The following is a 23,009-nucleotide window of genomic DNA, read 5'->3' as shown; positions in this document are numbered from 1 at the left end:
GGCGAAGACACACCTATTCAAGTAGCACCTCATCCCCACATACCCCCCCCTGTCATTTCCACTGAAGCACATACGTTCCCTTTGGTGCTCCCTCTGTCATCCTGTCCACTCAAGTCCAAGAGCTACCCCTACCACTTTCTCCCCTACTCCTCTCTGTACCTACCTGTATAGTGCTTTGTTTTTTGTAGCCGGATTTTTGTTTAATAAATCCAATACATAAATACCTATTTAAGGTTCCAAAAAAAGGGTGTTTTCACGGTCCTAGAATCACTTCTGATTTCAAAGTTGATAACTCCACAATACTGAATCCATTTCCTGTACCAGGAGTTTAATGACAGATTGTGAACTTGAATTATGTAAAATGGATGGTTGTCGGGGATCAGGTCTACACTGCTTTGTGTTTCTTCATATTTCCTTTTTCTGCAGCTGCTGTTGAACTGCCCTATAAACAGACTTAAAACAAGAAATGAACAACCAAACACAGAACTGAACACAAAAAAATACTTTAATACTAGGAGGGTGGAACAGACTTTGTGGCGCTCTGTAGAGTATCGCGCTCACTCGATGCAGGAACCAAATGAGAGTTAGCCACTTACAGACAAGGGAACACAGATGACACTCTTGGGCTCCAGACTCAGCTGATAATGATTACACCTTGGTATTTATCACAACAGGGCTTCCTGCTGCTGTCAACAGAGCAGGACTTGTGGAGCCCATCAAGGGCCCTAGGAAGGTTGAGGATGAGTCTGGCAGGTCCACCACCACGCAACACCCCGGTGCTGACCATGCACGCCGAGACTACGCAGCCAGTGCGCCAGCTATTCCGGGGCACTTGATGTTACTGAGCCATTTGTAGATCCTGTCTGTGTCATAAGTGCAGCAGGTCTCGAGTACCTCTAAGAAGAGGAGAGTGAGTATCTTCAGGCACCTGGGCTGGGATAACGAGAAGGGGAAGCTTAAGGGGCAAAGTAGCCAGAAGGGCATAATGGCCTGTCATGCTCTGCATCACACACTTTCCTCCAATGAGCCTCTGAGATAATGTTTGGGTGAAGAAAGTTTAATAAGCAGGATCAACAGAATTGGTATGTATTATCCTGGAAGGTTTAAAAAGAACACTTTTGCCTATGGTAAGGATGGTGCCACAGCCACCCAATATATCAAAGATGCACCAACCTTGAATGCACTGGTTACTCAAATGCACACTGTGTACAGTGTTGACGATAAATGATGTCATATTATTATCCAATGGCAGTCATCAGCAACACTCAAGCCGGTCAGTAGCCAACGGGCATATTGTGGCAAGCTTGAGAAAAGAAACCAGTCTGCATCCGCACAGCTTGCTGAACAGTTCAGGAGGAATTTTTCCTGGTGCAGCGCAGCTTTCTGAGCGGTCATATGCTGCGTCAAGCTTGCTAATACAGTTTAACACAGACCCCTGCAGAGAGAGGACCTATTCATCCTAAGGCCTATGAATTTCGGTGATGTATGCCAGTCAAGGCCGGTCACCGGATTCTGCAACTTTGTGCACTACCCCGCAGGCTGAGAACCCTCAGTAAGAGTGATCAAAGACAGACTTTTGAGTAAGGGCTGTGAGCTTCGGAACCTTACTCCTTGAAGTCCACATGGATCAAGTGCAAAAAAGGGTCAAATGTGGATTGGGGGGGGTACAAGATGAAGACTTGGTGTGCCAAGGTAAAATAAGCCTTCTCCACACTTCCAGTTTCCCCAATAGACTCAGTAGCTATGTATAAATTAAAGACAAATTAACTCTGTCTGCCATCTGAGACAACTCATTAAATACAAAAACATTTCAAATAAAAAAATACAGTTAAAAAAGTTCGGATCCCTCTGTGACTCACCCTCCCGTGTGCGGGAGCAGTTCAGCGTCACAGTGGGGGAAGGGCTACCTCTTCACCAGCTCCTTGGAGCCTCAGAGGTGTGGCCAAGTGAACGCCTCGGCTCAAAGGGAAGCCTGAGTCCAAGTGTGTGCCTCAACTTGGGCTCTGGGGCCAATAAGTGCTATAACGTCTGCTTTGCAATAGGCGGGACAGACGGACAATGCATGTAACATGAAAATAAATCTACTTGCAGGTTATGTTTCGAGCATCGAAGGCTTGAAATGCGTCCGCAATGGGGGCGAAAGTACCATTTACTCAGGATTGGGAAGCGGTACCAAACAGGAGGAATGTTGCCGGTACCTTGCAGGTGGGGTAAGGAATTGGTACCGTGCAAGTGGAATTAGCTGTGTTACAGTGCAGGCTTGAATGGGTTTTGGTACCGTGCATGGGAGATGGGGAGTGGTCTGATTTACAGGATTCCCATCTTAAAATCCTGATGTCCCGACAGACAGTATCCTTGGAACAGGCTGCAAGTCCTTCTGGTGCTGGGCCATAGAATCTGTAGGAGGCCCTCTTCCGCCTGCTCATGCTGGTACTTGCAGAATATGGAAGCCAATGCTGTGCGATGCTTTATCCTTCGCGGACACTGACGCGCGGCTCCGCCAAGGAGCTGTGGATGATTCCAATGATGGAGTCGACCCCAGTGCCCTGGAGGAATGAGTGGTGGTCTCCTTCAATGACATGGACTGACACCTTTCCATCACAGACCTGGAGAAAGCACAATAACAGTTTTAAGTACGTACATACAAACACAAATGCTGTTTCTCATGTTAAAGCCTGCCCTCCTTTCTTTGCCGAGGCTGAGACAAGATTAGCAAAAAAAGATGGCTTTCATTATAAAATGCATTTATGAGATGAAGTATCGACTGCGAAAAATGATGTGATTATTGCGTGCACTTTTCAGATGTAAAATAGTCCCTCATGCATTCCAATGGAAGCACTTCCTGGAAGGCGGTATGATATACCAAACAGCCAATAGCAAGTTGGTAGAGTAATACTCCTCTGAGTGGAACCAAAGCTGACTCTATTCATATTTTAACAAACTGGTAACAATAGGTCATGCAGACAGCTGCACTGTCAAGCCAGAGAAAATTCAGCATTGGCAAAATCCGGAGGTTTTCCACTGGGAAGCTGAAATAATGTTAAAAAAAGTTGTATTGCAAGTTTATGTCAGAAAAAAAGAAAGAAAACCTAAACAGGACCTCAATATGCAGCCAATAAAATTCTAAAAATTATGTTTTTGAATGCTACGGTGGGCAGAAGCAAAATATGAATGACAATTTAACACGCCAATGGATTAATCCTTTTTTTGCTCAATAGGAGTGCTGATGTATGCCCATAAATGGTAGTAACACTGTAGAGCCTTCTATCCAGACACTTTACTGACCTCTGAGAGCCGGTAGTCTCCTCCCAGGCCCCCTGCATATTCGTTGTGGGTCTTGGCTCGCAGCAAGGTCACGTTGCCATGGTACTTTGCATTGGGAACATACTTGTCTGCAGCTTTTAGCTTATAGTAGAAAGAGGTGGCCGCAAAGCGTAGGTCCTCAGGGTTGATGTGTCGGTAGCTCTGAATAATCAGCTCAACTGCGACATTCACACGAGATTCCAGGTCCTTTAGAGGGAGCAGAGTCTCCAGCAGCTGCAGAGATGGGAAGAGACGGGTAAATTTAACCTCAAGGGAATAAATGTCACTTCAAGAGAGTTAGGACAGACTGAGCCCAGGACGTAACCAGGTGGAGCAACACCAATCCATAGGGACCAAGTCCCAACCCAAGGGTGTAAGGTCAGGTCAAAAGGATTAACCCTGGGGACATAAGGCACAGCCAAAAATAAGAAATCCTAATCTGAAGGATTTCAACTCAATCCATTGGAGCAGGTCTGAGAGAGTATGGCTTAACTTGCTGGAATAACAAAACCAAGTAAATGGACGTGGGGCTTTAGCAATTAAACCCAAACCAAGTGAATAAATCCTAGTTTAAGAGACTAGGGCCTGGCTCGACACATACTAACCAGTCAGAAGGAGTACGGCTGAGCGCCATGAATTGGCATGGAGCCAATTTTGTTGTAATGGAGGTGTCAGGAGCAGTAGTGTCATAGAGGAGTTGCGTGGCGGCCCCTGGCAGGGATTTGGCGGCCTCGGGCCCCCTACCTACACTCCCTGCTCAGGGCCTCCGTGAGCCTAGAGCCGGCCCTGTAGTGTAATAGAAGAAATTAACCCTAGAATAACGTTGGTGGAGACTGTTGCAGGATGCAGGACTCTACCTTGTTGTACTCCGTCCCTGTGAACTGCTGGATGAAGGCACAAAGAGCCTCAGTCTCGGCTTCGGCATCACTGCCTGGGGTCAACTTTGCACGGTAGCTCTGTAGAAAGACATTTGCAATGAGCTGAGAGCATCTTAATGTGGAAAACAATAATTTACAAGCAGACTGCTTGAACATTTTGTTCAGCTGTACAGTAAAAAGTAAGGTATGGGGCAATATGGTCTTGACATCTAGTAACTATTATTAACCTAATAAAGGTATTACCTTTGCAAGATTGCATAGTATATCTATTTGCTTAACAATCTACTACGTGTCATGTGTCCGACTCCACTGAGTACCTATTATATGCAAGAGGATGCGCCTGTATGTGCTGTGTGAGTGAATGAACAGCTCTGTACAGAGTTGAGTAAACCATGTTACACGCGCACTGAGCAGATGAAGCTGTATAATGGTTGGATGCGAGGCCCTGTGCGCGGAGTCTGATTGCAAATTCTTACAGTGCTTTCACCATGGGAGGGACATGAGGCCATGGCCCTCTATAAACGAGCAATCACTATGGACATAGGGTTAGTACATAAACCTGCTTACAGACTGTGAGACCTTACCTGGGTATAAGCTGCCACGTATGAGTGAGAGCCATCAAACAAGAAGAGGCTGTCAGGGGACGGGCATTGCTTCTGCTGGGCCTGCAGCTGGGAGCACATTTCAAAGGCCACGCATGCCCCAAAGGAATAGCCTGCGATCCAGTATGGCCCCTCGGGCTGCACCTGCTTGATACACTGGGTGTAATAGGTGGCCAAACTCTGAATACTGTCCAGTGGGGCAGCTGAAAAAGCAGACAAGAAAAGTTGTATAAGAGCTCAGACCTTACAACAGCCGCAGATGCTTCTACGGGTCAACTACTCGGAGAAGAACGGACAACAATAGGAATGTGATCCTGACTCTAACTCTGGCAGGACGAATGGTAGCCAGTACTTTAAGCGCATACCAGGTCCTTCCAGATGAAGACACCAGAGCAGCACAAGAAAGCATTCCTTCCGAAAAACCATGCGCCTTTGGGTAGATTATCAGACTCCCAGCTCTCCTGGCATGCTGGCATTTCTTCAGCTCTGTGGTCTTCTGCTAAATGTTTGTTCAGGGTGAGAGATGGAAATGGAAGGGCCTGCCTAAAGGTAAGCAAATGGAGAGCACACCAATAGTCTGGACTCTCTCTATTAGGCGTGATTCCTCTCCTACTGTTCTTTAGTTCAAACTCGCTGCTAGGGCCCCATTCCTATTGCTAGCACCCTCTCATGTCGCTCCCATTTGACCCCGCACAGTTCGATATACTACAATGTACTGTAGCACGTCCAATCATAACAAAACTTAACTTCCCCTTCCCCTCAGTACACCTTTCGCATTCATAGCAATCTTGGCCTCAGCTTTTACCCTTCATCTTCAACTCATCTCAATTGTAATATGAAACCCTCTCCTATCAAACTCTAGTGTACCGACATTTTTCTTCCATCTCTCATGTTTCCTCGATCAGTTTAGTGTCTCAAACATTCTAAAAGGGCCTTTCCCCTTCTTCGACTTCTTGTCTGCATTGAAACATTCTTGACACTCTTCTCCACCTCCTTCCTTTCTTCTCTGCCTCTATTTAGGTTCTGAAAATGGCTGTTGAGGCAGATAGGTGGCATAGTGTTGCGGCAATATATAATACACTCAGAATTACCCCTGACATTTAATATTAACCCTCATTTTTAGTGCTTTTTAGGCTAGGGGTGTTGCAACCGAAGTTTGATGTCGCTGACTGAAACCCATGGTTTGGTCCTAGTTCTAGCTACAGATTTTGTTGGGAGCGCTGGAGATCCCTGGCCTATGGAGTAGGAGTCTTCAGGGGACACAGAGACTGGACTCCACTTTAGTTGGGCTTCCAGGCTACCTGAAGCACTCACCAGGTTGTCATCGGACTTGAATCCTTCGAGAGCCTCAGCAAGTGCATCAGATGGGAGCTCATTAGAGCCCTAGCACTACATGACTGCTCAATGTGCCTTCCTTCTGTCTCATTGGTAATGGAAATGTCTCTTTTGTAATGGAAAACACTGGAGGCAGAACAGGCGCTCTCTTCATGGTCCCTATGCAAACAGAGGTTGCCAACTTAATGCTGGTCCATTCACAGAAACTTGCAGATGCATGTTTGACAAAATGTAAACAAAGTATCTTCCATCTTCAGCATGATCTAGAAGAAATGGTCAAATGGAAGACCTCGGGGTTCCAGTTCTCCTGTCAAAGGTTTCCTTCAATGTGCAGCTGTAATGCACAGTTGAAACTGTCCAAACTCAATGGCGATAAAAACAAGCATTTGCAATGCAATAGGTCTCGCATTTGCGAGAGTTTTAGCTATTGCCATTGAAAAATGACTATGCCTTTGATTTGTGTGTCAGTTTTCAAAGCAGATAAATAAAAGGCATCGTCATTTACAATGCCAATAGCTCAAACTCTCGTAAATCTGAGCTCTAATGCATTGCAAATGTTTGTTTGAGGTGTGTAATAAGAGCCAAGTCTAGAATTTGCCAGTAATCCCCTTCGGCGGCAACTGACAAGCCCCTGAAGTTTCAGAATTTGCTTTCCTTGTTATGGTGACAAAAGTGAAAGAGGCAGAGGTGTTATTGGCAATATTTTCGTACCTTTTAACTCACTTTAGTTTGGAGGGTCTCCCCCTCTTTGGACCATCTTCGAACCAGTGAAATAACTTCACAAAGACTTCACTGTGATCACCCGACCGGAAAGCACTCTTTACCCGCAAAAAAACATATTTGCATCGCCATCGATACGTTCACTCTACTAGGAGAGTCAGAGGTTGAGAGGCACAGCCATTGAACTACGTAGCTCTCCTCATATGGTTTCTACACACAGCCTCAGGGTTGTTTCTCTGCTTTGCCATGCTGCAGAATATACTCTGCTGACACCATTGCCCCTCCCAACAGTGTTACACGATAGCATTCCGCACTAACAATGCATCAGCCCTCCGCACATAAAAGAAGGAACAAAACGCTTTCCTGGCCAGATGTAAAATGTACTCTTTGCAGGATTGTGCACTGTGAAAAACACAGAGTGATTATTCTAGAAACCTACATGATTGCTGTATTTTGAGATTCTATGACACTTGTTTTTTTCTATTGAAAATGTAACACTTCAAATACAACTACTACGAAAAAAACGCGCTGAAATCTGCAGCTGTCAAATAAAAATAGTTTATAAAGCGCACTCATACACTGGAAACGTTACCCGTGCATTACTCGATTTCCGCGATGATTCTGCTTTATGCTGGAAACTAACTAAACAAACTAGAATGGAAGTGATATCCGTGCAGACTATCGAATGCTAATAAAACTATACGTTAAGGTTTGATAACTAATTTCTAGTATCAAGGGTGGCAACTCGGTGTAAGGCTGGTTGGTCGGATCCATGCAACTGTAATAGTTAAGTTGTGGGTCATGCACTTTGAGCCTGGGTTTCCTCTCCTATGAGTACTTAAGCTAAGAAGGCTATTTTTCTTGGGGTGGTGGGGGGGGGAGGGGTGGAACAATGTGCCTCACTATCGAAGAGGATCTTGGGAAATCAGGCCCAGGGTAACCTCATATAGACTTCGTACCCTCATATACTTGAGGACGCACATAGAACATTATAATTACACTGGATGACGTTGCTTTCATGTGCTTAATATTCCGAATCCTGCTGATGTAATGTGTTTAAAACGGTCCTTCAACCTACACGTTTTTCAGCTGTTCTAATTTCTCCTAGGTAGCAGGGATAAAGGGAATGTTTCTGGCTAACAAGAAGACTGACAACCAGGTCAAAACCTTCATCACTTATAACAAAGGAGGAGACTGGCGCCTCCTTAAGACTGCTGACTTTGGTGCCAGAGACCAGGGTTCAAACCTCGGGTCACGTCCACATCCTGTGATTCTGGGCAAATCACTTGATTTCCCTGTGCCTGAATGTAAATACGGTGCTCATGTAAAGCGCTCCAATACCTTCGGGTTGAGTTTGCGCTATATAAATATGCAACAAAATAAATAAATCTGAGAGGAGACCCCGTTCACTGCCTTCTGGTGAGTTACTGCTCAGAAAATGAAAGTTTAAAGCACATGGGTCAGTGTTCATCTGATGCAAATGAGTGGCTTATATAAGCACAGAATAAATGTCATGCTTTTTCCTGAACGCCCCTATGCTTATTATGACACTTTACGTGTAATGCCGAATATGTGGCAACAAAACTAAAATGATAGTCCTGGTGATAATTTCGTTGATTAGTTTGAAACATTTAGCATAAAGGGGCGTCTTTAAAACTACATTTTTTAAGATTTTAGATCTGCATCTTCAGATGTATTGAAAACGGAATCATAAAAAGGGTTCAGTCGCGTTTGATCATGCTTGTTTGCCGCCACCAAAGCTCAACAAGCGGCAGGGAAAGCATTCGCTTTCACTGCCGATTGAAAAAAAAAAAGCCCGCGAGTGGTGCCACTGTGAGCTATGGCCTATTGGTGTCTATTACGCGCACCAAGCGCGTAATAGACACCAATAGGCCATGGGCGGAGCAATGCGCCCGCCTGTGGCCTATTGCGTGCAGTCTTTTATTAAAAGATGCACGCAAAGGCCAATAGCTGCTCACAAAAGGAAAAGCACACGCACGAGCGTGTGCGATTCCTAGAGCAGCTTTCAAACACCGTTTTTCGATTAATTAATGCCTCGCTCTGCGCGAAGCACTGCTGAGCAGTGCAACGCAGGGCGCGAGCCCTAAAAACTCTTAAGTGGAGTCTGTGACCTGGTGCATTGTAGCATTCGGGAGAGGTCACCTCAGAATCACCTTGAAACTAACCACTTCTTCAAAGAAAAACAACTTGTTGCAATCATACATTTTAGGGCTGCTACAAAGAAGAGCCACTTTACTATTGAGAAAATTGGCAGTAAGATATAGAGCTCATGGTTCACGATGGCTGTGTTTTTATTTATATGTTTGTGGCATGTTTAGAGAGACAGTTACTAGGTCATAAGCCTACAGAACAGAAGAAGCATGCTGAAGACATATCAAGCAAAAACAAATCAGATTTCTTAATGAAGTCTTTCCTAGTCAGGGGTAGTATACCGAAACATGCCGTTCAACACCTTGTATACTTTGCTGAATAACTGGTAAGTTTCAAAACCTTTCAGGAAGTAGCATAACAGTGGTGGGAGGATTTAGTTCAGTCTCTTTGTATACAATAAGCTCCCACATGAATCTTGACAGTCAGGGTTTTACCCATCCACCCTGATAGATCCGCCCACAGTGAAACAGATAGTTAATACCTTTAGAGCATTAACCATGGAAGTATGGGAAGCGAGTGCAGAGAATCCACACACATTAGATAGAATTATGCCTTTAAAAAATACAAGTAGTTAATACTTGCAACATATTATTAATTCTAGGGAGAATAGTATTGATTATGCTAAAAAGAATAGAGGTTATTAAATACACTGTAGTACCCTTCCAATTTACAGTTTACTTCAATGGAAAATGTGAACTGATTTGCTGCTTAGAATCAGTGAAAAGGTGTGTGCGATCACAATTGGCCGGGTAACTGCGACAACATATCTCTGCATCTGAAATTATAGAGATTGTGCAGTATCTCACTGCCATTGTGGGATAATGACATGCTAATGGGGAATAACGGCGTCCCCCATTACCAGGCAATTTTCTGTCCATGAGTTCAACCTGTAGTAGGCAGGTTGACCTCTGTTTTGGTTTCACTGCAGCTGGGATTTTTGGGTGTGATGCAACCAAGGGACTTGGAATCAGGATATACCACGCCCCGTAGAGCTATCACTTCACCTGAGCGTATTAGACCATGGAAAACATCACCTAGTAATCAGTCTAGGCTCATATTTGTCACCTCTTATTTAAGTGGAGATGCTTTAACTTGGCATAACAATATTTACTAAAGATGTTCCCTGTCTTTGAACATGTATATGAATCATGCTTCCCTCCTACCTTTGTAGAAAGGCCCAGACAGATAACTTATTCCCTGGATTGGTGCGAGTTATCATTTTAAAGACTTAAGTAGTCCTCTTCACACCTTGGAAATCCTGCCCTTTCCCTTTAGTCTAGCTAATCCTGCGTTTTTAACTCCGGGAACTCACACAAACATGCACTTCTTAATGTTCTGTTTGTGATCAGATGACAGAGGGACACACCAAAAGCAAGAGTTATTCTGTGTGATGGGGGCATCTGGTCCCTCAACAAAGGCTAAGCAGGGACTGATGGTGGGGATAGCGATTTGTAGTCCAGGGACACTGACCACTGGCTCTCCACTCTGAAAGAGTTTTGCTCTGTTCTTCTAATCTTTGCCGTAAGTTGGATATTTTTTAAGTGTGTGTAATATGTTTGGTTTATGGGCACTTGTTGAATGGTGGAGTCGATATGGATTTTGTGTGTATTCTGCCCAAATGGTCTCTTTCCTTTGTGAAGGCTGGCCTTGTCTAAGTTGGGCAGTCCAAGCTATACATTTGCCTTCCCTAGGTTATCAATCCTAAAAGCTGTTGTACCTGGTGAAAGGGGAGAGTGCAACAGCCCATTCATTTACTCAAAGCAGATGACTCCAGGCTCAGGCACAACTAAAGGTGTGGTTATCTGTGGTCCCACAGATGCAGTGGCAGCGTTCCTGAGAGACCTGTGGGGCCACTGGACCCTGATATGTACTGTATTGTACTAACCAACCATCTATGAGCGGGGATGGGGGTTTGCTTGCTTTAGTGCCTTTGGCACACTTGCTACGCCCTCCCCTCCCTGTCTTCCTGTGGCTTTTCTGGTTGCTAAGGCAGCAGGAACTGAGGAGGAGATATACGAGTTGAAATCCACAAATCACCCCAACTAGTTCTGATTGACACTTTGCTTCATAGCCTGGGAATAGTCAACAAGAGTAGAAACATGCATTTCTCCAGCACTGAGTGTGCAAAACTTTACTTGCACAGTAGACGTCTGGCTGGCTCGGACTTGTTGACATGTCCACAGCAGGAGCATATGTACTGGTCTACCTGACCCCCCTAGCAGGGGCGGCCTTAAGCATGTGCAAGCTGTTCACCTGCACAGGGCCACCAAACCCCAGGGGCCGCCACGCCAATATATATCCTTACTATAATAATCCTCTGAGGATGGATACATATTTGGAAACAATGGTTACTCAAAATGGTTAAGCATGGTATCACATCTGGGATATTGACCCTGGCCTCTTATAATGAAGACCTAGCAGTTGATCCTCTGCTGGCCTGCAACTTTATCTCCAGACTAGGCCACGGACTGAGGAGTCGGACTCTAGACTCATTGATGTAAATTGAGGAAAGAATTGGTGCTTACTTTCCTGCAGAACTTACTGGATTGCACCATTTAACAGGAACTACTCTAATTCTAGGACGGTTGCAGAAGGCCCAACCCACAGCGAAATATGAATAGAGAATGTCTCAGGGCTCTAGAGCCAAAAGATCCTCAAAACCCAACTGTCCGGGAGATGCAAGATCGAAGAAGAGCATCATAGGAGTTATGAGGCTACATCATCCCCATCTACAAGTAAGTAAGCCAGCACCAACTTTTTCATGCTTGTAGGGTCCCAGATGGACCAAAATGCAGTCTGACGTAACATGCTATGTGAGTGTCTAGCCCTTATAGATCTGTGTGTGATTGTGGAGAATGGCAGCATGGAGTGCTGGGTGAGGCACAATATTGTATCTTACCTATTATGATTCAGTGGAACAGGGGTTCTAACCCATGGCCCTAAGAAGTCCAAACAGGTGATATCTGTGCTCATCATTTGCTGGGGGTGCAAGGGCGATGGGATGCCCTGAAGATTTGAGTGAAACAGGGAGAAGGCAGAAGGTAAAGTGACTACCTGTGGAGATGAATGAACAGGAAATAGAGGGGTGCCACTTCCTGTCGAGATGAATGATGGGAAATTCAGTGATGCCACTTCTTCTGCTGATGGATGATAGAAAATGAAGACCTTTTGCTTAGCTCCTGCTTTTCAAAGTTAGTTTTGGCAGGAAAACACTGACGTCACTTCCTGTTCGGATGAATGCAGGGAAATGCAGTGATGTCCCCTCCAGTGCAGATGAATGATGGGAAATTAAGTCTTCTTGCAAGGCCAATTCCTGCATATTAATCCCCAAATCTTTGATCTCTATTATTGTTTGCCCTTGAAATGAGGGACACACAGTATATCTGGGATAGGGAAATAATGAGTATAATAATTCTGGAGTACTTATAACTAATGCCTTAATAACGGCATCCAACCCCAACGGAGCTGCTCACACCCCACTCCTTCAGCGCCTTGAGACCCTCACGGGTGAGTACTGTGCTCTACAAAACACTGATTGATTGATTGAATAATGTATAATAAAGCACGTGTGTGAGTGCCAAACTGTGTTTGAGTCAACCCAGGCCTTAGAAAGGCAAGCTTAACATAGGTGAAGTGTGGATGTGGGTTTCAAAAAGCCTTTGGTGCACTGTCATTCCTCTCATGGAATGCACTGGTTAGATGAAGCGTTGTGGGTGCTAACATACCTTTTGTGCACTGCAGGCCATAGCAGGGCATGCTTAGCTTTGATGCCAGAGTGTGGAAAGCTGTGATGGAGCCCTCAATCGGGTGCACCAGGAAGAGGGGTCGCTCGCTGTTCTGCACCTCATTGAGCTGGGTAATGGTGGGTCCCTCTGGGTTCACAAGAAGGCTGGACAGGTCTTGTGATGATAAATCTGCCTGGCCGACCTTCTTCAGCGGGCTGGGGATCAGCTCTGAACAGAAGACAGAAGGAAGAGCGTTCACAAGCAGCAGTAACAATACATCTGACATTTAACCTCAGAGAGTGTCTATTAGAGGCATGTGATGATGGACAATTATGACAGCTCAAGATCCAGCAGAAATGCTTTTTGTACAACTTGGAAAATACATATCCTAAAGAGATTAGTAACAGGTATGTGCATGCAGAACTTTCTTTTCACTGGCTCTGTGAAAGACCAGGCTGTAAGGAAGTGCAGATACATCTCTTCTTGCTTCATGAAAGCTGTGTTCTACTATAAATGCATATACACCTTGTTATGCCCCAAGAAAGCAGCGTCTTTGTGGAAGTCTGTATAAACCACTTCCTGTGCCTTGGTCAAAGGAAAACTGACGCATGTATGGGGATGCAGCTAAATCACTTATCTAGCCACTTTGCAGCATGTAATGGTTGGGTGACATACATTAATTAAGTAGTATTTTGACAAGCACCTAAGTAGGTTGTGGTGTGATGGGAAGTTATGAGTGTGCATGCATAGATATTTTTGAGCATTGGTAGGTTTGAAGGGGTAACGGATGTTAAGTGAATAGATGCATAGTTATGTCACTGAATGATTATGTTCCAAGTGTGGATATATAATGTAACGTGGGATGTGGGTGCATGGATGGGTATGTGGGAGCACGGTTAGCTTTGTGGGTAGTTAATTTATCCTGGTGTTTGACGAGATTTGCAAGTGGATTGGGAGTTATATGTGGGTGATGGGTAGATATGTTGGTGTAACGGACACTTAAATGAGTGGATAGTTTGAGGACAATAAGGCCCAAGTGGTAGGTAGAATAAGTTGCAAGCTGGTGATCACACACATAGGTTATGCTTCAAAGGCAGTGGGCCTCACAGGTAGCCTTAATGATACCTGGGATGTTCCCTCTGTGGCACTGGCTATGGCAGGACCTATGTTTAATCAGCCTGGACCTAGAATGTGATACCTTTAAATTACCCAAGACATACCTTCAGTGGCACTGGTCTTGGTGGAGAGGTCGCGCAGTTTGTTGATCGTAAGCAGTCGAACTTCTCTCATTGCCATGACAATATCGTAGTCCCGCTCCAAGGTCTGACGAACCTCTACTCCCATTAGAGAATCCAAGCCAAGATCAGCCAGTGTTGTGTCAGGATTCAAGCTACTCACATCACGGACACCTGTGGGTTATTGAAATTTAAGTACACATCAGGAGAAACCAGACATCTAGATCCACAAGTTACTAAGAACCTTAGATAGAATTTGGTGGATGCAAAATATCTGCCAAAAAGTGTCTGTTGTTTCTATTAGGATGGCATGCAGGCCTTATACAATATAAACAGGGCAGTCAGCACATCAACCTCTTTTTGACATACGTCCTGTGTTCAACAAACAGAAAGTAAGGCGTAAACTTCCGTTTGGACATTTAAAAAAAAGGACAAAATATGACTGACTGAAACAGGCAGGCTGTGGAATAACTTAATGTGGGCACAATATGTGCAGGAACAAAATATCAGAATATGAACATGTGTGCAACACTCCTTTAGGACAAGAGATTCTGGAATGACAACATGCATGCACCCCTCTGTCAGACACAGGCTATTGAACACCTACACATGTGGAGCCCTCCTACACTCCACATAATCAGTAATACCAAAAGGCATGTAACTCTTTTGTGAGAAAGAGTTTCCAAAATACTAGCACCTCAATATCCCTCCTGAGTTTATGCAAGCTTAGAGGTATCCCATTGTGTTTTTGGTAGAAGTCTGTGGGTGAATGTGACAAAGCATCAGGTGTGAACGCTTGTGTTTTAGTTCCCTGGAACATATCACACTCTTCTTCTTTGATTTACACTCATTCACAATGGAGTTCCAGATTGATTTCCATAATCTATTTGCAAGGCTCAGTGCAAATCATGTGTATGGGTGTCATTCCTCCCAGAATAGAGAACAATCAACTCTAAGTTCCTCAGCTACAGCTAGACCTCTATTTGGTGCCTGGTGGCTGCACCCACTAAGACTCATTTGTCACTTTTGAAACCTCATTGTTTTAGAAACCCATAACACCAGCATGTCCCCTGACTTTGCACTTTGCCCGTCAGCTGTGCAGCATTTTCCTTGACATTGCATCATACCCGTTGATTGCACTAGCCCTGCTTCTTCTCGATAACCTGTCTTTCACCGTGCCATCTATACTCTTCTCACCCAAACCTTAATCTGTGCAGTGATCCTGCTTTTAGTGGGATAACATCACATGCAGCATATACAGTGGAGTGCTTAAGGGTGGAGAAAAACCTACACAGTTTACCGTTCACTACCACAGCCACACAGACTGAGATATTAAATTAGCTTTGGCGTTCTCCATGGTTGATGGGAAAAAAAGAGAGTAGCCCACTCTTACCAGTGGCTCAAAGAGGACAGAACTCCAGAGTTAAAATAAGAACTCACACTAGTCTTTGAGCATGGAAATAGTAGGTGTAACTCCATTATAGTACACCTGGGCACACAGGTTCATCCCCGACAGCGTCGAGGGCCCTTTTTTTTAGGTCTCGCCTAGACGAAGCAAAGCAAAGCTTTGCTGTCTGGCGAGACAACTTATGTAGTTACTTTTGGGGGAATGTGGACAGCAGAGTTCCACGCGCTTTCCCTGGCCGAGATTTCACCTCGGGAGCGCGCACGTCGGCGAGCCTCCTATTCCCATGCACAAACACTCACGCATGCGCACATACACAGCCATACACACACTGCATACACACACGCACCCCCCCTTAAACAGACACACGCGCACACAGACAGACAGACAGACGCACGCACACACACACACACACCTCTCCTCTCCCTCAACACACTCACCTGTTCTGGCGTTGCTCGGCGGCGGTTCTGGCTCTCGGGCGGCGGTAGCGCTTTGCGGGGCTCTCTCACCACATGAGAGCCCTGCCTTCCCCATGCGCCCGGCCGCTCTTCACCCGGTCCCCATCTCGGGACCGGGACTCAATCAGGAGCCTTCGTGGCTCCTCGGGCAGCTCTCTCTCGCTCTCGCCGCGATGGGGCGGGACTTCCGGTTGGGGCCGCGATGGGATTGGCCGGCTGCCCAACCGCTTCCGGGTCATCGCAGGCAGCGCGGCGGGGACTTTCTTGTTTGTATAGCGATCTGCCATTCTTGAACTGCTGAACGCTGCTTCAGAGAGTGAGCTTGTTTTTATCCAGGCTACCTGCTATCCCCCTTACCCGAATATGTTTTAAGCAGACCAAATTATATGGTGTGTGCCTGTAGCTACACATGGTGTTGAGTATTACAGTGGAAGAGGCTTCATAAAGTATGGGCACAGTCTCTGCCGAAGTTACAGATGCATCTTTCAAATTTATTTTTTTCCACATTGGTTGTGTTTATATTAGGGAAACCTTTGACTCTTCATTTGCTGTTTCGCAGCTCACTGAGCCATCCTGCTGCCTCCTCAATAGCTCGCATAGCAGCATCTTCAGAAATTAGCCCTTAAGAGAGATGCGTAGAGACAAATGTGTCCCACATGGATCAGGAGAGAAAAGCAAGACACCTCAGGGGCAAGAATCTTTTAGAAATGAGGACTTGGGAATCGGCGTACTCTTAATTTGGTTGTTTCTAGAGCTCTTAATACAGCCCTCTAGTTGCTTCAATGCACTGGGCGATGGATGGAAAGAGAGGGAGGGCATAACTTTGTGAATGTAATGAGCGTTCTCAAAGTTTTTGCCCCAATCCAGAGTGAAGCGCTAGTGAATAAAGGATAGCACTGGGGTTTTGATTAGTTGGATGGAAAGTTGGGAGCAGAAAAGACATGGCGGGAAAGAGTAGAGAGGGTGAAAATATGATACTGGAACGATGGTGTTCACGATATTACTGTCCAATAGTGAGCGTCTCCTTCCAGATCAGTTACTGCCCTTTGGTATGGAATGAGTGGTCTGCACCCATACAGCCCTGGGTGCTAGCACCATCTGCCTGGGACAAGTGTGCTCGTACAAGTGGGAGCAGTGAGACCAGAAGGCACTCTAGCAGCTGTTTGGTAGTCGGACCCACTGCTTTTTCTGGTCTACAGTAGGCAGCACAATGAAGTCCTTAAGCAGTATCCCGCAGTCCAATCCATAAGGAAACATAGTCTCTCAATAAATCTAAATAATGTAAATAAAACCACTATATACGATCTTTCCCTATATTAAGTATTGTTCTAGAACTTCAGAACAGAAAGCTCCGTTTAAATTAGCACATTTCAACATCTACAAAGACTGGTCGTTATACAATGAATACCTCGAGTAGACCACACATAAAATAACAATCATCCCCACGTCTTTTGAACAATGATGTACGTTTCAAGCTTGCTTTAAACAAAAAGTCTCCTTACTTATTAGAATCCTAAATATACCTAATATTCAAACACCCCATCCTTTCCTTTCTAAGGACCACGGAAATCCGTTAATCAACTCTTAATGTTATGCAGGGGTACAACTCACATGAGTGCCCTATCTTCTTCCCCGAAGCAACGAAGGGGCCACTTGATTTCTTTCTTTTTATTTATTTAATTACTTTCTTTCTAATAAAAACTCACCAGTAAGTCTGAATCCGAAAACTGCGCCTGAAATAGTCACAAACTAGCTTGGCTAGCCTCAATGGTACATGAGGTGCACAGACGAAGTGGGTTCCTCGGGTCAATAATAAAACTGATATTTTGACTCCCCACTCTGAATCAATCAGACATATGCAGGGCTTGGTTATGTGGCTTCAAGCTTAATTTCCCAGGGCACTCGGCCTGAATCTCCTGCAATGACGAATGCATGAAGTTTGCCTCCGCAAAAAATGCAGTGGCCGAGCTGTCTCGCCTATTGTCCTGCAATTGTAACTATTGACACAAGAATAGGGATTTGAAGAAACAAAACATGATACTTAGTGATTTTAGTTTTGTAAAACACAAACACTGGTGACTTTTCTCCAGTGGCCTTCTTCGCAGGGTTCTTCCTGAAGTATGGGTTATTCGGTAGCTGAAGTTGTGGATTGCAAACCTCTTGATTCCACATGACCCTGTCTGCATAGCTTTGGAGCATTCTTTGAAGGTTGGTATTGTTTGGACTGCACAAGATCAAGACATTGTTATCAATACAGGAACAAGTCCTAAGATCTGTGTTACTCAGGGGAAGTCTGGCATCTTTAATTTGTGACCTCTACAAGCATCACACGCGGTTGGCTACATGTTTGTCCCAGTTGCTTAGTAGCTGTGCAACAGAGCTGTAGTCCGTTCTTGTCCCTGTCCAGGACAAAATTATTAAAAACCTTTCAGTATATGAACAGTGTAGGAATGGGACATTAAAGCTAGTTTTAGGGTTATCTCTTACCGGTTTTTAATTTATTTTATCAGGGATTTCCATAATAGCAAAATTTAATCAAAGGGGCAATTCCCCGCCTGGCGCAACCTGATCTGCTTATTTTCAGATAGTCTCCAACTCAAAACCAGTCATCCTGTTAGTAGGAGAACCTAATTGCAGTTTCCAGCTGGATTCTCTATTTTGGAATTTATGTTTCTCATTCAGCTTCAAATTAATCATTGACTGTGACATGCAATTTCAAACCTAAACAGCTGGACAACAAGCAGTGTGTACCAGAAACCTATGTTTAAGCTTTTATCGGGTGACTTCATACAAAACAATTTAACCAAAGCAATCAACACTTGCCTTGGTAGTAACCTCTTTTCCCTAGAAAATCGGTGAACCTGTTGCCTTGCAACACAATAGAGGATCCCTGTTGCTCAAAATAATGTTTTGCCAAGCAAACAACTGAAAATAAATGTAGGCAACAGGACCAAGGTCAGTGATGGATTTCACACAGATGCTGCCAGTCAGGAGACTTTACTGGGTATGTATTGGGATGTATCCATAGTTGGTCTCTCGTGTTAGAAAGTTTCAGACACTTAAGTGTTCTTGTATTTTTACATTGAGAATGTGCCTTTTTGATGCTCTTTGCATTATAGGTCTCTTACCTTTTTTCCATTTTCTTTTTTTAAATGTATATTTTTTTCTTATTTCGCTCTTTTGTCTGATCAGGGTTGCATTTTCCTTTCCTGTTCATAGGCCTTTGTTTACTTTGGCCGTTCAGTTACCAGCATGAATGCCTCTATTTAGTTTAGAGCTCATCTTCGAAGGCTTGATAGATCTATGGATGCCTGAAAGATAACTTAAATTAAATCGATAACATTTCCGTTTATTACTGTGTGCCAACCCAGCCGACCTTTTGATGGCGTTCATCCTGATGTTGCCAAATACCTAACCAAACGCCTTAGTCTTTGGCGCCTGAAAGCCTTTCCTGGTTATTAATTGTTGTTTGACTTAGCATAGATTTGGTCCACTGACTGATTAGCAACTAGTGCACGTTTTAACCTAGACCATTTCTTCTTCAAATGTTTCTGGCTCACTTGGTGTTTGATTTTCCGAAGGACATTTAATTGGATCATGCTATCCTTACCGTATACAGCAGTGACCTTAGTTATTGTTGTTCTGTTTTGGTTAAATGGCTTACAAGGGGTAAACAAATGGTGGCCGTATTTTCCCCTTGTAAAAAATGTAGGCTATTGACTTTTATTCTAATTTGCCTGTAATTGTAACAAAACTATATGGAAAAGTAGTCTTATCTTTAACACATGGAAGCATTACACCTTAGTACATTAGATTATATCACTGCAATGAGAGAGATTTATTCCAACGAGACTTATATCCGCCTTCCTCCCTGCCAAGGGAGTCAGAGCTGTGAACGAGTAGCTCCAAACCTGGGCACGAGCCGACTCAGGTCCGTGAACGCGCGGGAACGTCAACGTGCACGTTCACGCGCGTCACGCTCCTGTCCTCCCGCGTCTCTTCCGAGGCGCACTCCAGGCCGACTTGCGGTGTGCGTGTTCCAGCGTTAGGTAAGTGAGGGCCGGGGGGATTTGTTTGCTTGTTTTCTTTCTTTCTGCATTCATGTCCCTTCTGTTGGTGTTCAACATGAGAAATGGTATTGCATGTTTACTTCCACTTATTGGGAAGTGAACCGATTTTTGTTTTGCAATGTTCTTACGTGCATTATAACTTCCAGTGGAATAATCCGCCTACTCGCCACAAATTCATGGTTATCTTGCACACACTACTAAAGCCGGTAGCTTGGGCCGTTTATCTTTTGGTCTATTTACTTGTTGTCTGTGTGCTTGGCAACTGGTTAGCAGTACCTTTCTTTATGCCATGTGACGGATATCATGTGTTTGTGTTCCGTTTACTATATGCTTGCTGCCTGCCCGCCCTTTTGCATTATTGACTGTTGCTGTCTTGTAAAGGGCTTCAAATGCGTTTGACAGCTGCGCTACCATGCCAGGTACAATAATAATGAACCCTGCCCTGCAGGTGCAGATACTGTAACGCTGAATTGTCACGTGATAATGAATTGAGGGGTGTATGGTAGTCTCTGGGAGAGATAGTGTACAATCAGAATTACTTTTATTGTGAAGTTAATAAAAATCGTTGCAATAAAATGGCGACCACTACTAAAATACGGGTAAAAACATCACACCGTAAAAGTTAGCAGTGTACCATCATCCTTCAGTTACTGTAACTGCAAGCATACATTGGCACTTTAAAAGCTAATCACTACCTGTTGTGCAGGGTGAAATGTAGTTATACTGGCTCTAACGAATGTTTATGCTGAGGCCCCACAGGGAAGCTGTAGTTTAGCCATCAACATTCTAAAAGGGACTCGCGTTCTCCTGAATCCTTTCGACAAACAGAAGCTTTTTCTGTTTGCTGCTCTTGGCACTGGGTATTATGATGCATAATGCTGAAGATTGACCCTCCTTGGTTCGATTCTCCACTGCCTGATGTAGTGCTCACATTGAACCGCTCAAGATAGAATGCACATGTCCATCTGTTATAGGAATCCATTAGCATGTGAATTTGGATAACCAGTCTTTATAATCTTAATCCATGGTTTCAAGGGGGTCGCTATTATAAGCATGCCAAGTCTGAGGAAATTCTTTTTACAGCTACTGAAATGTTGAGGAAAAAAACAGTAGGGAAATCTTTCAAATAAGGGGCAGAAAGGTCAACATGTACATGCTTTCATTAGAAACAAACTGTGTTGGAATGTAATTACACAGTGTAATATTTAGAAACTTGTAAGCTATTAGAAATATTCAGGAACTCTTCTCATTCCTCATAACTAAGCTCACGATCTTGCACCTCCGTTCTAATGTTTTGTGCACCTGGCACACCTCTCCTTGGACCTCCGTCTCCTCATGTCAGTCTATTGCCTCAAGCATATTTTAGTTTGGAATTTGATGCCATCATGAGAATTTTTAAAATAAGCTTTTGCATGGAAAACGAGAATTGGCAAAGGAAATCGGTCTTTCGTTGACTGAAGAACTTTTTACTTTGCCAATACTTATTATTTGTTTGTGAATGATTTTTGTATGAAGGCATACTTGTATGAAAACAGGTTTTGTCTAAAGCCAAAATATATGTTTCTTTATGTAGAAGCACTCATTAAACTAGTAATCCCTGGAACTGAATGGGATTACTTTTGGTTGGAATTCCACGTTCTGCAAGAGCAGAATGTCCTCACCAAGTCGGGTAACCTAGTGGGCGAGGTGGGCTGACCCTGTGCCCCATGCTGTAGAGGGAGGAAGCAAAATTGGAGTAAATTTTCAGCAGACCAGTGGATGACGTGCTAAGTGAAAGCCTCTGCAAATATGTCTAATATATTTATTGTAAACAAAAGGTCTTGGGTAACGCCAAACCTTAAAATAAATGGTACATGTGGAGATGCTGCAAATTAGGTGGAAATGTTTCGGGGTCGTGGTGATACAATGGTGGGTGAGAGATTTGAAAACCAATAGTCATTGTTGGAAAGTATCCTGGTAAATAATGTCAGAGAGACCATTTTGGTGTGAGCTGCACTTGAGCTCCCACATTCTCCTAGCAGAGAAATACTTGGAGACTGGGAGATTTCAATGAGCCTAAACCTTTGGTAACAGTGAACGGGGGTGAATACTTGACATGCATAAACTATGCAAAAGTAGACAGCATTAGGTCTAAAGGTGTCTGTGTCATTTCCCCTTAATTACATTAATATGTATTTGTTACTCTTATGTAAGATAACATGTTTTGTATGTTAGCAAAATGTGTGATTTGCGACCATACACAGGTGTATAACTTACGCCTGTTATCATTTACATTTTAAATCCTATTAATTGCCATCACTCCTATGTCTCCTCTTAAAAGATGCCTATTCATCTATTTACTCTCTGGATACCCTTTTCCTGTTGTTTCCTTTCATTACTAAGGAGGGACCTCCACAGAGGTTCAGCGTACCAGACCCTCTTGGGCCAATCTGGAGCAACCAGGGTCAACTAGTGTCTGACTTGCTAGAACATAGCGGGATCACCAGCAAAAATGACCAGATATTTAGCTTGTGTTAATCAAGAATACTTTAGATATGAATTTCTGTGTTCATATTGCATTACAAATGCTATAGGTGTCACATTTGCAAAGTTATAACTATTGGCATTGCATTGTCATTAACAATGCCAATAACTCAAACTTTAATGCTGCGAGACCTATTGCATTGTAAATGCTTGTTCTTAAGAGTGACTACCTTCATCATTGGCCAACTGCTGCACAGATGTATCAGTTTACTCCCAGAGTTCTAGTGTTTTGAGCTGTTGTATTGAACAATATTTACCTAGAATATTAGCGACTGCCTCCACAAGATCCCGTTTGCTACCATCCTCGCTCCTCATAGAAACGGTTTTCTCAGCAAGGACAAAGCTGGACATAACAGGGTGGGGCTGGTTCAGGAACTGGTCAAGGACCTCCAGGCAGGAACTGATTCGTTGGGGTAGGGTTCCACCAATCACACTATCATTACTTCCCATTGTCTCCAAGACAATTCCCACATCACCAATTGCGCCCCACTGTATGGCCAAACCTGAGGAGAGAAGTAAAGTGTTAGTAACTGCAAAGAAAAAAAAGTTGGGGGTTGAGCCATAGGATTATGGGATGAGGTGG

At 44.1% G+C, this 23,009-nt stretch overlaps 1 protein-coding gene across 1 annotated transcript in view; it reads right to left on the bottom strand.

Moving 5' to 3' along the window:
* Positions 1-487: 487 nt before the first annotated feature.
* Positions 488-23,009, bottom strand: part of FASN (fatty acid synthase) — a 160,728-nt gene continuing 138,206 nt past the window's right edge. Inside the window, exons 37-43 of the mRNA XM_078653765.1 lie at positions 22,684-22,929; positions 13,956-14,144; positions 12,736-12,963; positions 4,766-4,986; positions 4,161-4,259; positions 3,286-3,537; positions 488-2,606 (exon numbers count right to left, since the gene is read on the bottom strand). Coding sequence (XP_078509891.1) covers positions 2,469-2,606; positions 3,286-3,537; positions 4,161-4,259; positions 4,766-4,986; positions 12,736-12,963; positions 13,956-14,144; positions 22,684-22,929 — 1,373 coding nt within the window. The 3' untranslated portion in view covers positions 488-2,468. The remainder of the gene's footprint in view (positions 2,607-3,285; positions 3,538-4,160; positions 4,260-4,765; positions 4,987-12,735; positions 12,964-13,955; positions 14,145-22,683; positions 22,930-23,009) is intronic.

This window comes from Lissotriton helveticus, chromosome 7 (assembly GCF_964261635.1).
Source record: "Lissotriton helveticus chromosome 7, aLisHel1.1, whole genome shotgun sequence".
Classification (NCBI taxonomy): domain Eukaryota; kingdom Metazoa; phylum Chordata; class Amphibia; order Caudata; family Salamandridae; genus Lissotriton; species Lissotriton helveticus.
The sequence above is the reverse complement of the archived record's forward strand: the minus strand, read 5'-3'. Positions and strand labels throughout refer to the sequence as shown.